Source organism: Lepidochelys olivacea (genome assembly GCF_965140295.1).
Source record: "Lepidochelys olivacea isolate rLepOli2 genome assembly, chromosome: 11".
NCBI lineage: Eukaryota > Metazoa > Chordata > Testudines > Cheloniidae > Lepidochelys > Lepidochelys olivacea.
Genome location: NC_140421.1, coordinates 42,145,489 through 42,161,074, shown reverse-complemented (window position 1 = coordinate 42,161,074; position 15,586 = coordinate 42,145,489). Strand labels below are relative to the sequence as shown.

The 15,586-nt window shown below is 40.8% G+C and overlaps 1 protein-coding gene and 1 long non-coding RNA gene across 5 annotated transcripts in view; one reads left to right on the top strand and one right to left on the bottom strand.

The window, feature by feature from the left end:
- Positions 1-354: 354 nt before the first annotated feature.
- Positions 355-15,537, bottom strand: LOC311528130. 4 transcript variants are annotated; one of them, XR_014713517.1, is made up of 4 exons: positions 7,663-10,404; positions 5,227-5,332; positions 2,793-3,664; positions 355-848 (listed from the first exon to the last, which is right to left on the bottom strand). It is a non-coding gene; the product is annotated as an uncharacterized lncRNA (long non-coding RNA). The 4 variants fall into 4 exon arrangements; XR_014713515.1 differs by lacking the exon at positions 355-848 and adding an exon at positions 15,425-15,537 and having other exon boundaries at positions 1,872-3,664; positions 7,663-7,789; XR_014713516.1 differs by lacking the exon at positions 355-848 and adding an exon at positions 15,429-15,537 and having other exon boundaries at positions 1,872-3,664; positions 7,663-7,789.
- The window catches only part of SP3 (Sp3 transcription factor), a 37,110-nt gene continuing 34,681 nt past the window's right edge, over positions 13,158-15,586 (top strand). The window contains exon 1 of the mRNA XM_084642786.1: positions 13,158-15,416. Within this exon, the coding sequence (XP_084498912.1) occupies positions 15,410-15,416 (7 nt within the window). The 5' untranslated portion in view covers positions 13,158-15,409. The remainder of the gene's footprint in view (positions 15,417-15,586) is intronic.

The window sequence follows — 15,586 nt, the reverse complement described above, 5'->3', positions numbered from 1 at the left end:
ATAGGGAATCCCATCATTGACCTGGCCCTCTTCATTTTTTCTTTGCAGAGAAAGCAAAATGCATTTTATATTGCCCTCACGGTTACATTACATTTCAAATGGTGAAAGTGTGTTAATGTAAAAAATCTTCAACAAGAAGGGAAAATGTTTCCCTAAAACTGTAAAGGGACAGAGGTAGGTTGAAATAGGCATGTGTGTTCTGAATGAATTTGCAGGGAGTTAATTCTGAGTTAATTCCATGCCTTACCATTTTTTATTTCTTTATTTGGTGTAGGCCCTCTAACCAGGGATGTAGCAGAAACATTCACTGACAGGTGAAACAGAGTATTAAGTTTATTTTGAAATGTATTTTATTAAACATAAATAACCAAATAACAATGGAAGTACAACTCCTCTATTAACGTGTGTTAACTATGGTGTTTCTCAGTGGATCAGGAAGGATGATCTAGTGAGTTCTGGACTGGGACTTGAGAGACTTGGGTTGTCACAAAACTTCCTGTGTGACCTGGGACAAGCCCCTTCATCCTCCCCTGTGCTTCAGTTTCCCATCTGTGAAATGGGGATAATACCCTCCCTACCTCACATGAGTGTTTGGAGGATAAAATCCATTATGGGTGTCAGGTGCTCAGATACTATGGTAGTTTGAAATCTTAGGTCATTGCTTTGATAATAAAACACTGCTGGAGATCTGAAGCGTTGGTCTTGTTCAATAGTAATATGTCATGAGAGATGAGAATACTTCATCTTGCAAGCTGTAATTGTCTTCAAACAGGGTTAGTTGCAGCAGTGAAGATGTCTGTGTTTTCAGCAGTTGGAAGCGCTCAGATTTGTACCTCCATACAATACATCTGAAATTTTATATAAGATTACAACAGGAGATGTGAGATGCTCTACAAGTTTAATCACCTTTCCCTAGGAAACACTGGCCTAGACTCAGTTTTGGGTGTCTATTGAAATGTTTTCTGTGTTTCTTGGCTGAGTATTTATACTGATGACCAAACTGAATTTGGACAAATGATGGTTGATTCAATGAGAAAATGGAAGAAATGAATAGGGCTCAGCTCATTATCATCCTGGCTTCCAATTTTTTGATGCGTGCTAAACAAAGTGCTACAATCAGCTCCATTGGCCTGCCTGTGAGAAATACTCTATTAACATTTTTAATTCTTATTGATTTCTATTTGTCCAGAGCAATATCTGGCTGAGTTGATTTTTCAGAAGTCAGCTAGTACCATTAATTCTTCTTAATGGTAAGTTACTTTTCCTCAAAAGCAACAAAGAAGGCAGCTGACAAGGTTTTGTGGCACACTTAGAAACCCAAGAAATGGTTTTATATCTGACTTTTTGAAAGCCACTTCTGAGCAGTGCTTTTTCATTTCTTGCAAATAAGTGAATGAAGTGATCTAGCATTGCCTGCTTCACTATTGACAACATTATTGGAGACTAGAGAATCAATTCAGGAGAGCACTTAAGCATGTGTTTAACTTTTAAGTCCATGCTGAGGTACCACTGACCTGGGGCCTTAGTTCCTTGGAAGAAAGAAGCACTTCAGAAAATGCATTGTTCCCTCCTGCATAAAATTAACTTGCAGATTTAATTGACTAATTTTATTATGTGTGTTTGTCTTTCTAGTAATAATACTAGAGTGATTATCATTTATCTGAGAATATAATAGCTCCAGTGACTAACCTTAGTGTCACTAAAAAAATGTAATACTGCTAAATATCTACGGTTTTATGGTAGTATTTAACATAAAATGGGTTAAAATGAAAGTTCATTTGTTAAATTATATATCTACTATTCAACAAGAGCATTGACTATAATTTCTTATACCCTTAACTGTTGAATGACAGAGTAGAAACAGAGGCCTATTCTTCTAACTTATTTTAGACTGGTTTTAAAAACCAGGGAAAGACAGCTGCAATACGTGGAAAAGGATGGATATTTATTTTTCCATAAAATTACAAAATGTAGCTGGTTTAGAAGATTGTAACTTAATGTCATTGCTTAGAGGCATGGAGATTCCTGTTCATGCCAGATCATTATTCTTCTTCTCTCCGCAACAAAAGATTAAAGAAAAACAATCAAAATTCATAAAAGCATCTCAGACTAACATCATACATGTATCACAGCAAGAGGGGCAATAACGCCACACAATACCTAACTTCTGTTGCACTGTCAAAAATGGACACTTCTCTTTTTCTTATAATTAATCTTTTCAGAAGTAGGGAGAAATAATGGGATTTGGCTGCCAATTTCTTTCATTATTTCTTTCTTTTGTGTAGGGTATGAAGGACTGTGAATCAGAGGAGTGGTAGATATGGGGCTGGCATCCAAGGGAATGTATGTATGTGCATTTATTTCCTGAGCAGCTAGAAGCAAGATTGCTGATCTTGAGAGCCAACTTTCCTTGCTACACAACGTTAAGAAGAATAAAAAGTTCATGGATGATATTTTTAGAGAGGTGAGCATGCCAAGCACAGGAGGGTCTGAAGTGTACAGTGTAGAAGATAGTTGTAGATGAAAGATAAGTTACTGTGGATAGCAAAGGGGAAAAAAAGGCAGAGCCATCCAGAAGAGACTGTGAATACTGAAGTGCAATAGTTAAGACAGTTCCTCCGTGTAAGCACTTGAAGGCAAAGCAAGCCTGCAGAAATTAACTAAACAAAATCAGTCACCCCATCAAACATGCCCTGACTCAAGAAGAGGAAAGAAATGGATATAACAAAAAGCAAGCATTAAAGTACATAATCTAAGCTTTCAGCATGCAGTCTTGATCGTGCATTTCTCACAGTGTCCGTTCTGGAATCCCATGTAGAACGGAGAACATCATAGAGGGACACACTCCTAATTGGAGTTGAAAAGCACCTGTTAGTTCTGACCTGTGTTGGAACCTGATGACAAAGAAGCAGGCTAGTGTCTTTTATTTAGGTTAACACAAGCTGTAATAAAAGAGCAGCCATCCTGGGAACCCTTGAAAACTTTCAGAAAATGCACTAAAATAAACAGACCTGTCAGTTCCCAGACAGCAACTCAAATACACAGTGATAATGTGCTATAACTGAAATTACTCAAACACTCCCATCCTTAAAGTCCCACACTCCCACTCCTAAATGCCCATCTCCTCAAAGAATTTCCATCCCTTGATAGCATTGGTACCTTTGGAGCTGCCATCCAAGACAGGAGACTGCCTCACTCCCAGGTTTCAAAAGTGCATGACTACCACATCTCTCTAGGAGTCACTTCTGATAGCTCAGCAGAGCACTGGTTCCAAGGGACACATGCTGCCCCGTGAAGAATGGGACAGCCTCTAAATCCTAGAGTTTAAAGCATGGGAGGGGCCAGAGAAGCCTTCAAACAGCACCCTACAGGAGTAGAAGTCCAGCATGGTGATGTTCTGGGTGTTTTATCCCTGCCCATACCTTGCTGTAGCAGTTCTGGGAGTCTGAGCTGCTTCTGTCTGTTCCCAGGGCTGGGAGTTAAAGGGGAGGTCACTGTGTATGATGACCTTATGGAGGACTTCCTGATGGAGCCCAGGAGTGGGAAGGCTGGGTTACCCACTCCACCATGCTGTAACAACCGCTGCATTCTAAGGGCTGAGTCCATCCCAGAGAGTCTGAGCTGTTCCGCTTCTGCTACATCTTCATTATGGGCAAACCCAACTCTGCATGGAAAAAATCATAGGAAACTACGATGGGCACAGTTGTACATTGCTGTGTAGGAATCTCTCTTGCAGAGGATGATAGGGTCCTTGGATGTGAATAGTATGCCAGATTACAAATGGGATTAGATGTTTAACTACAGTGAGTCTTGCTAACATAAACAATATTAAACTAATTGTGAGACTTGAGAGCAAGAAAGAATTGTCCGCATTCCCTGGGAAACAGGGATCTTGGAATTCCCCCCCCCCCCCCTTCCTCTAGACCACTGGCTAGGAATCATCAGTTAGGATATGATGAGAACATCCCAGACCTCTAAATTTCCTGCAACTGTGGCTGATTTTGATAGAACTTTTGTCATTCCTGCCATCTTGGTTTCATCTTATCGGGTATATGAAATCAGGAATTATTTAAGACCAGGATCTCAAAAGTCTGGCCAAGCTTCACCCATTCTTAGCATATTGTAGGATAAGGCTACTTTGAAAAGATGGCTGATTTCAAAGATTTTTCTTTTCCCTTTAAAAAACACAAACAAACCTCCTGCCATATTCTGAATCAGACAGTTTTATAGACTAAAAATCTGACAGAAAAAAAACTTGTGGCATGTGCACAAAAAATAAAGAGCACTAACTTCTTTGAGGGGGAGGGTAAGGGGGCGGAGGAAAGGATAGTTTCAGTTTGATTTCAATATTTGGAGGGGCAGTTCCATTCAGGCTAATGGGGCTCATTGGGGAAGGTCAAATTCTTGCAGTTTGGGGTGCAACACCAGCCCTGCCCCTCCCCAACTATACCCATAGATAGATTAAACCATTCTAGGGAAACATACCCAATGTTAAAGGTCAAATTTTGTACAAGGCAGTTTATGTGCAGGATTCCCAATCTTCTTAAGTGCAATTTATGCTATTGAAAATCAGCCTTTAGAATTATGGAATAAAGGCTATATTGAAAATGTGTCCTGATCCTGCAAACATTCATGCCAATGCTTAACTTTAAACACTCAAGTAGTCCCATTGACTTTGATTACTTGCATGAACAGAGTTCAGCATGTGCAAAAGTGTTTGTGGGATCTGGGTTCTGAGATGAAATCCTGTCCCCATTGAAGTCTCTGGGAGTTCTACCATAGAAGTCAATTGGACCAGGATTTCACCCTTAATTTGCAATTAACGGACATCATAGTCCTAGGAAGAGTGTTGTTGTTTTGGTAGCACTTCAATAATCTAGATATTACCTGGCCCTCAAGACATTGAAAAATATTTTTAGAAAATAATACAGAATTATTCTAACTCCTATTAATTTTCAGGAATAGAAGGACATGTACAAAGTACAGACATTTGAGAGTGATATTATACTGCGAAGGCTGGCAAATAATGCTGGAATAGGACCAGTTTAAAATGACTGGGAGTAAACTGGCGCATGGTCTGAGAAGTAGCATGAGCAACAGTCAATGGTGATCTTCAGAAGTGATAGTGGAGAGGTTGTGTTTTTATTGTATTATTTTAATAAACAATGCACACGGAAGACCTGAGGTTGGCTAGGTTTTTTAAATTCCATTAGAGTTTTACTTTACCGAGGTCAGTGTGAAGTTTTGTTGTTGGTTTAAGTCTCTCAGATGTGATATTTTCAGTCCTGAAGTGAGGGAGTAGAAGGATGTTGTATTTTCCTCCTAGTTGTTTCTAAGTAAGAGAGCTGTTTTTATTACCACATATTTAACTTTGACAGACCCCAGTGTTTTACACAGTCAACTGAACTTGCCAACCTCTGTCAGGTATTTCTTGGTATTTGTGGTGATCGTAAACCTGGCTGTCACTATTTTGCAGGAAAAACATGGTAGACATATGAATTACCATGTGTCTTCCATTGTTTTTTTAAAAAAATCCTTATCTTCTCCCCCAACTCAACCTCCCCAACCCTTTCAGCCTACTTTATAGATCACAAAGAAGCACAAAAAGGCACAAAACCCATCCCCTTTCCTGATCACTTTAAAAAGAAAAGTAATGAAGAAAGTAGTAGTGAAAATAGCAAACGGTTTATACATTAAGGCCCTAAACCTGCAAGCTGCTCCACATGGGTGGATCTCTGCACCTGTACAGATCAATTTGCAAGATCAGGGCCTAAAGGGTCACAAGCTCCAAGGAACTGTTCAAGAAAAGGGACTGTAGTTGATATTGGATAGAAACTGAGACCCTCAGTTCACTGTTCCATACAGATAGGAAAATTCACAGAACAATGGAATTTATAAATGGCAGGGAAAAAACACATAACAGAAGCAGCTGTAAAAATGTCTACTAAGCTCACACCTAGGGCATCATGCACAACTTTCAGTATTATTAGTGTTTGGGAGGAGAAATGAGGTAATCCAATGATTCTACAAGAGACATCAGTTTGAGAGTTAACTAGTTTATTCAAATAATCAAAGAAAAGTCTCCAGTTGATTGGTAAACTCAGGTTTTTACCTTTGCCCCCACAACCCAGTCTCTTCCAGCACCATGTTGTGGATTTGAAAAGCTGGACTTTTAAAATGGAGGCCATGTCATGTGCGTGGCTGGCCCTCATTTGAGTGTTTCACTCCAGTGTAGCAATATACATGTGTATAACAAAAAAACCCTAACTTTTTTTCTTACAGTACCTATTGCATACTAAATTCCATTGCAAAGTATTTAAAACTCCTAGAAACTTACTGTTTAATCTTTTCCTGCTAGAAATGTTAGGCTTGTTTTACTTTCAGATTTCACCCCTTCCTGGCACCTACTTATTGAATTCTCCTTTTAATGTGTTTCCTTTTATCATGTGGGACCATTTCACTGGTATTTTCTAGCAGAGGAAGGGCTCGTCTGCTTTCATGATTGAGAGGGTTTAAATTCTTTTCATGGAATCAATATCACTTAACATAAAAAACTTTTCTAATTAGAAAGTGAAGAAATGGAAAGGAAACAAGAGATTTGCCAGACTCTATGTAAAATAACAAGAGATGCATTTTTCCAGCAGGTAAGTCTCCACTATTTTTTTATTCCTATTATCCCATAGGCTGTTCTTATGTGGAGGATAGAAGGATTGTCTGATGTACACTGTTGACAATGGGAGCCACTATTATGGACCTTTTCCAGCAAACACTTTACCTGGTGTATATTCATTTGCAACAGTACATGTTGTGCCTGGTAGTTTGTAGGATCAGGTCCTATTAAGAATACAATCCATTCTGATAATATTGGAGGGTACAAATTGAAGAAGTACAGAGAAAGCAACGTGGATAATAAGGGGCCCAGAGGTTAACTTCTAGGAAGTTAGAAAAATTAGATTTGTTAATTTAGTAAAATGGAGATTACAAGGTGAAATGAATGGGTAATATCCTGACTTCTGTGATCTCACCTGTGAAAAGTACAGGTTTTTTTCTCCCTACCACCAATAAAAATGTTCTTGCTTTGTCCAGAAAGTGAAAGGAGTATAAGACTACTTTCTCTTTGTAGAAAACAAATTGCTGCTTTGCATTACCTGATAATGTTACTTTGGTAACTTATTCTGTCTACTAATTAAATAATAAAGCTGTTCAAATTGTAGAGGAAAATAGCTAATGTACTCTTTATTTACATGTATGAATACAGAATCAAAAGCCAGGCAACAGGATGAATAAAAAATGAAAATGTAAATTGCAAACTCAACTTTGAATAGTTAGTTCTCCTTGGTAAAAAAGAAACTACTAAGTAAAAAGGAACAAAACTTGCCCTGACTCAACTGTTTTAAAACACTAAGGAATAGTGAACTGCCAGGGGCTGAAACAACGTCCCAGATGATAGACAGTCCCTTTATTTACAATATATAGAGTCTGAATCACAGAGTCTCTGAAGGTCCTGCTCTTTGAAGATCTGTCACTTATGCTGGCTAAGGGTCAAAATCTCCTTTGTGAAACAATGTAGTACTCTGTGCACTAGTGTCTGGATACATGTCTTAGACAGCTATTCTCCTGATGACTTTCATGTTATTTCCACATGGGATACCCCACACTGACCTCCAGCCAAATGCAGATAGTATCTCAGGAACTGATGCAATTCCATCTTCTCATTCTGGTTTGCTAATTTCCTGGGGCTTAGTGGACTTTAATTTTTTCCTTCCTCCTGGCCAGCCCCTCATTGAGTCTGAATGGATCAAATGGAAAAAATGGTGTTCTTAATCAACTGTAGGGCTACCCACTTGAGACATGGGCCAATCTTGCCAGTGGCTTCCTCCAAATGCTAGAGTTCTCCTTGACCTACTTGCTAATAGTTAGCCATGGCCCTTGTTGGCTAGCAAGAGATAGAGGTTAGTACTTTCACAACTGCCTTCTCCATTCAGAACAGCAATCTACCCTTCTAAAAAGCAAAAGAGCCTCTCAAGTTCCATTACCTTGACTGGGATTTTCCTTACAGACAGAGCTCCTTCATGAGCTGTATTTACCAGGCCACTTCCCTGGACTGCCTTCTGACTCTCAGATAATTCTAGGATGGGGGGGTGTCCAAGTACCTAGAGACTCATGGCAGCCTGAATACTAAGGTAGTGCTTTTCTGACCTTTCAATATTATGATTATTATCTGAATTACTGTGGCACCCAGGACCCCAGTGTGCTAGATGCTGTAGAAACACAACAGAAAGATAGTCCCTGACCCAAAGTACTGCCTGAAACTCAACTCTGCTCACTGGTTGCAAATTTCCTGCTCAAACAGCAACTTATCACTGGATCCGTGGTTGTCTTCTGGGTACCAATGTTATGTTCCTGACTAACAGCCCTCCCTGTTGACTCAAACCAGCAGAGGGATCCTTTTTGTGACTTCCTCAGCCAGAACCAGATCTCAAGGTTACTGAAGTCAATTGAAGGATTCCTATCCATTTTCATAAAAAGAAAAGGAGTACTTGTGGCACCTTAGAGACTAACAAATTTATTAGAGCATAAGCTTTTGTGAGCTACAATTATGCTCTAATAAATTTGTTAGTCTCTAAGGTGTCACAAGTAATCCTTTTCTTTTTACGGATACAGACTAACACAGCTGCTACTCTGAAACCTATCCATTTTCAATGGGCTTTGGATCAGGTCGCCAAACTGTTGGTCATGCAGCTGGCTCAAACTACTACTTGCTGGCTTCAGGAGGCCTCTACAGTCACCCCACCATCTCTTTGAAACTGGTACTCCAACTTTGTTATGCAAATAACCCCCCCATCTAATGTAGAAGGAAAGGGGAGAATATTTAGAAAATAGCAGCTAAAGGCTCTTTCTCATTTACTACAACCAAAAGAAAATTGCTGGTAGGAGGAAGGACTGGAAATCAGGATGGAGTTGGGCTCTAACAAGTTTAATAAGTTTGCCTCTGACCTATGTTACTGCTTTGTTTTTAGTTATGCTGACAATGTGCTTGGCACTTAAACACAAAAGAACGCATGGTCCTCCAAATTTTATTATAATATTAAACAACGGACTGAAATACACGATAGAAAATGACAGGATTTTAAAAAAAGTGTCTCTGTGTGGTATCTGGACCTTCCTGCTCTGAGTAACTTCTTCAGGCACAAGACTTATTTCTGCCTTTTCACCCTTTCGTCAAAGCTGTGTGATTTAAGATGACTTATTGAATTGAACCCCTACTGATTCTTCAACTTCATCTTAACTCCTAGCCTTCAAAAGTAAGAGACCCTGGATGTCCGCTTCCCTAGTGACAAAGAACACATGCCATCTTCAAATTTTTTTCTTTCTCATCTTACCTAGTTGTATTCTAGGATACTGCATGCCATGCACACACCTTCAATGAGGTATAACATAACATGGATGTCCCAAAACTTTGAATTGAGCAGGTATTTTTTTAAACAGAAAGTACTTTTAGACAGAAGAGTTGTATGGCTTCGTATTGGAAGTCATGTTAAGTGGTACTCTTCCATTTGAGTTCATACTGAGCTGATCTAGCATGCTCACTGTGCTGCTGTAGGAGCTATAGATTTGATGAAGCTTAAATTACAAGGGGGCAGGACATTCCTTTGAAGTGACACTTCTGCAAAAGTGGAGGTATTTTAGTGTTCTGCCCATATTCCATCTTATGTAATTAAATTTGACCTTTCTAAACTTCCTCTTTAGTTCAACAATGTATATTCTTCACTTCCTGTCCTGAACTCTTGCTAAAAGAGCTGCTACATTCACCCTAGAAATGCATGTATTTCCAAGGTATGGAATGAGATTACATAGATATAGGACTTTATTCAGCCCTCAGTTACATCTGCTTTCTCCTGTGTTGGTGTAACCCATTTGCAGAAAATCTACCCAGCCTATTGTAGGGGGCCTGCATTTGGCCATAAACAGCCCGAAAATAGAGGCACTAGCTTAACTGGTTATGGCCAAGTTGTCTGGAGTACATGCTGACTCACTGCATCTGCCGGGTAACCACTGCTGGCTTGATTCCTGTGGAATCCAGATTACAATTCATAGCTGCCCTCGGGAAGCTGGGGTGGAAACTCTACCTACCCTTCTCTGACAGTGAATCCCCCTATTAGACCACAGCAGCCCCTTCAGTCCTGGGGGTGCAATTTGCACTCCCTATGTCTTCAATGAATCAAGCTCATAGCATGTAATGCATTTGACTCTTTAGGGGAAAGTCAGTCTATAAATTATGTTGCATATCTCATTGCCACTTCCTGGACTGTTCTGGCTATGTAAATTTGTTTAAGATATTAGAATTAGCTAGAGAACTTTCTTTTGTGATCCTGGTTTCCTTGTTTCTTTCTCTCTCTTTTTTTTTTTTTTTTGCCTTGAAATTTGTCATCTCCTGATGTGACCATTATAGAAAATATATAGAATTTTAATAATAGTTGTTTATTATCAATAGATTCTCCCCCGCCCACCCTTGCAATTTCTTTCCTTTCAGGCCTTTTTTAAAGACACTTCACACATTTCTTTGCAACTTTCCTTTCATTTCTCAACTAACCCTCCTTTTAACACTTATTTATCCTTTAATATTACCAGTCCTCCTTTTTACCTGATTTTTTTTTTGTATACCTCTGCAGTGTCCCAGTAGTTTTACTTTCTCTAATAGAAAAAGCTACTTCCACTCTTTAAATGGTCAGAAGAGAAGCTGAGGGAGCTCCACCCTAGGACTGAACATGATTGATAAGGGAATATTCCAATTAGAGTTTGGATAGTTGATGATAGTCTGGCATTTGGGCTCAAGTAAGGAGAGGATGTGAAGACTGATACTGTGAGAAAACAAAATAATTTGAAAGAACAAAGGGAAAAGAAGTCTCTTGTAAAAGAAGCAGGAAAATAAGCACTGTGGTAGTGGGGAAAGAAGAAGGTCTAGAAAAGTAGTTTTAAGATAGGTAAAATAAAAAGTAGCTTACAAATAAGTTTGACTAGTACTAAATCAAGCATGAAAAACAGCATGAACAAATATACAATTTTCATAATGAGTAGGACAAGTAACTTGCCTAGAATCAATAGTCCCATCAGCAAAATGGCAGCAAAAAGCCTGCCATTAATAACACTTTTACCTGACCAGGATTTAGTTTGCAGACTTTTTTGTTTGTTTGTCAAAAAACTGGACCGAATACTGTTTCCTGTGGCAAGCCCTAGCCAGCTCTGTGCTGATCTTTCATTTGTATAGCATTTCGTATAATGAGGGCTCAATCAGGATCGGAGTCTCTGAGAACTATGATATGCATGTTAAATTACAGTCTGTAGCCACTTTCTAACCAGTGTTATGAAGCCAGTTTTTATCTAATGGACTCCAATCCTTACTCTATTAGGTAAACATAGTAAATAATGTATACTGCATCACTCACTTGCTGTAATCCCAAAGGAAGTTGGACTTCTGGGTTAGGGAAGATACTAGGAATGTTAACTGGAAATAGACTATGAGGAATAATTTGGTTACCTAAAGAAAGCTGACATGGATTCACAAGAGGGTGATCATTCCTATCTTCAAGTGCAAAAGAATTCCTTGACCAAGTGACACCGTTGATCAGCAGAAGATATAGTCGTCATTTATTTTGGATTTAAGCAAATATTTTGATGCGAACAACTAATTTACAGTGTGTTAACCAAATACTAAGTTTGGCCCCCTGATCCTGCAATTGGATCTACGGTATGTGGGTGGACCCTAACTTCAGAGGTTCACCTGCATGGATCTGATTGCAGGGCCAGGATCCTAAATATCAGAACTAGAATGAAACACACTTTGGGATGGAAAGATTAGACCATCAGCATTGGGATCATGAATGAAAGAGCATACAATAAACTGATAATACAAAACTGGAGGGAGGAACAGTCAATATAAAGGAAGAATTAAATGACTTGAGTAAACTAGCACCATATGCAGAAGGTGGGTAACAATTCAATATCAACAAATACAGTAAGTATAAGCTAAGGACAGGTAAAACAACACAAGACTATTCTAAACAGCAGAAATTATTCAAGAACTATGTAACAAGTCATAACTGGAACATTATATAAATTAGAGGTGACCTGTAAAGGGAGAAAAGTTGGACTTGTTCTCCTTTTTTTAAAATGCCTTATGATATATAGCAGTGGTTCTCAACCTTTCCAGACTACTGTACCCCTTTCAGGAGTCTGATTTGTCTTGCATACCCCCAAGTTTCATCTCACTTAAAAACTACTTGCTTACCAAATCAGACATAAAAATACAAAAGTGTCAAAGCACACTATTTTTGAAAAGTTGCTTACTTATTTTTACCCTATAATTATAAAATACATGAATTGGAATACAAATATTGTACATACATTTCATTGTATAGCATATTGTCTGTATGAAATTTTAGTTTGTACTGAATTTCCTAATGTTTTTTACGTAGTCTGTAGTAAAAATAGGAAAATATCTAGATGAGTTGATGTACCGCCTTGGAAAGCTTCCGAGTACCCCCAGGGGTACGTGTACCTCTGGTTGAGAATCACTGATATACAGAATACCTAAATAGGTCTGGCACTTTTCCTTCTTTGGCTTGTGTCTTAAATTAGAAATTCAGGTCCTGTCAAGGATATAAGAGTGTACACTGTCTACACTACAAAAAATATTTATAGTTTGAAAGAGGGCATCATGTGCTGACAAACTGTAGCTGAACACTGTCTATAAGTATAGACATACAAACTGCTCAACTCCAAGTCTCGTAGGTCAGCATTAGTGTGAATTTTCCTCACAATTTCAACTCACATTTCCAGAATGTTGTGTTCATAAGCTATAAAAATTATAAACTCCAAATCATCTTAACCAGCTAACTATATATTAGATGTATTGTTTAGCTTCCCAATAACAGATTCCAGGATGAAATACCAACAGAAAAATCAAAATCAAAACAAAAACAGAAATTCCAAAATGGAAAAGGTTTTTTCAGCACTTAAGAAAAATGAATTGTGAAAAATGGTTTTGGGAGTTTAACTGCTTATTGGTAAAACACTTAGGATAAAACTACAGAAGGAATTCTCAGCATGATAACTAAGTGAGGACAGTTAAGACTGGAAATATTTCTGGAAATGTTCATTGACAGGGAAGGTGGAGATGGGAAAAGATCAGGCTATTTTCTGATTTAAGTTTATCTCATAGGTTTCCTGTGTTCTGAGTAGAAACTACTATAGAGGTTAAGCCTCCCAGTAGGAAAGATGGCTAAGATCTGCAAGGAAATGAGGTTGGGGCCCATTTAAAAGAAAGATATAGGATATGTCTACACTGCTGCAGCCCAAACGTCTACACTGCGATTTTTCTAGCCCTACAGCCTGAGCCAGTTGACACTGGCCAGCTGTGGGTGTTTTGCTGCAGCGTACATATACTCCATGTCTCAAGATTCTGACCAGGTTTCTGGTCTTGCTATTAGCCTCAATTTTTCAGGGATTCTCAGTATGACCTTTAGAAACTAAATGCAGAGATTCTAGGTCACTGCTGTGTACACAGCAGTGTATCTTCAGGGTAAGTCTCTGTGGTTTACATTATGTCAAAGCCTAGAACCCAAGAACAGTTTTGGGCCTCCTGGTGTATACCACTGTTTTGTTAGCCTTCTAGGCAGTGTGTTCCCTCTAGGAAGAATTTATATGTGATGGGGAGATGATGCATTGAGGTGTCCACCTTCCATATCAAATACCTATGACTCCTGATGTGTAATCAAGAGCTAAGCATTAACAACAACACATATGCCGGCATATCCTTATACATTCCCTGAGTTTATAATCTTAAAATTTCTAAAAAGAATAAGCCTGTTATGTTGCATTGCAGTTGACATATCAGGAATGATACATGAACAGCCTCAGGAGTTCCTCTTAGGTAAGCAATGTTGACAAAGGATTTAGGCAGAACAAGCAGAACATAACCCAGTGCTTCTATATGCACTAGCTTTAGTGACCTCAAAGAGAACACTAAACATTTAACATTTTATCATGCTTAACGTACAACTTTCCATACAAATATTAAATCTTATTCAGAAGACGTTGTTTTGAATGAGTTGTATTTAACAGAAGCAACAGATCAGCAAGCCTCAAGGACTGCAGATGGACCCTTCTGGACTTAGATCTGAGGTGTCAACCAGAGGTGGATTTGTCAAAAGATGCACAATTTGCAGTAGCAAACTCAGGATGTAAGGTATGCCTAGTGTGACTAACTCTGCTGTGAAATCTGTCTTGGCTTTGAGGTAAAATATGAAATGCAGTTGCTTTAGAGATTCAGTAATCATTTGGGATCATATCTTTAGGATTTTAAGGGAAGCCTGAGCAAGTGAAGCATTTATAACACACGTGAGTTTCCCACCATCATGGAGTTCGAATGCTACAACAAAGAGGAACTGTACAGACAGGGCTTGTCTGCTTAGGCCCAGCCATTTTAAAACGTGTATTACTGCCACGTTAGGAATCTGTACCCTATTAAATGAATCCACTCCCGTGGAAACAAAGCCCCTGCTGCATTTCAACCGCACTAACTTCTTCGTGGGTTTTTTGTAAGGCGCCGCCTCATGGGAGCTGCTGTCACAAGCTGTGAGTGACAACGAGAACGAGGGAGATTTCAAACCCTGCTACGGGAGAGCGGAAACGTCTCCCACGAAAAGCTCCCCCGCCCCAGCCCCGCGGGGAAGGCAGCCGGCTGGAACCTGGGCCTGTCAACTCCCCGCACCGAGCGCGCAGCCTTAGGGGAGGCAGCAGCAGCTGGAGGCGCCTGCCCGGAGCGCGGGCTCCAAGGGGGTGAGGCCGTCAGGAGCCCCCAGCCCCGAGGGAGCACGGGCCAGGCTCGGGGAGCGCTGCCCGCAGGCTAACCCAGAAATATCCCCTGAGCGGCGCTGGGCGCTCCCGGGGGCCAGAGCAGGCTGAGGGCCCAGCCGCCGAAAGCTCTCCGAGGAGCCCGCTCATTGTTTCTCACACAAACCCAGGCAAACAGGAAGCCACCTCGGCATGCCCCCCGCCCCGAACGGAAGAGCGACAGGCAGGGCGGCCAGTGAGAGCGGCGGTGCTGGCGCAGCGCAGCCAATGGGAGCCTGCGAGAGCGGGAAGGCGGGAGTTCCGGACTGACGGGCGGGCGGCGGTGGTGTCGGCCGGGCCCCCTCTCCCGCTGCAAGCCCCACCTTTCGGCTTTCCCGCACCGTCAATCAAAATAAGAAAAAAAACCCGGAGTGGGCTCGGGCCGCCGCCGCCGCTTCAGCCCGTGAGCACAATAAGCATGTCCCCGGCGGCAGCCGCCTAGCCCCAGCCGGCGGGGCCTGTGTGCGAGCCAGCCAGCCTGCCTCCCGCCCAGCCAGCCGCTCGCACTCACACCATGACCGGTACGTACGCACAGAGCGAGCCGCCAGCGGGGCTCCCTGCCGCTCCTGGTCCGGCCCTGCGCTCCCCTCCGGCCCTGGCGCGTCTGCGTGTGAGCGAGGCGCGAGCGACACTGAGAGCAGCAGGAGGAGCAGGGGGAGGAGGGAGAAGAGGGGCAGGGGCAGCAGCGCGG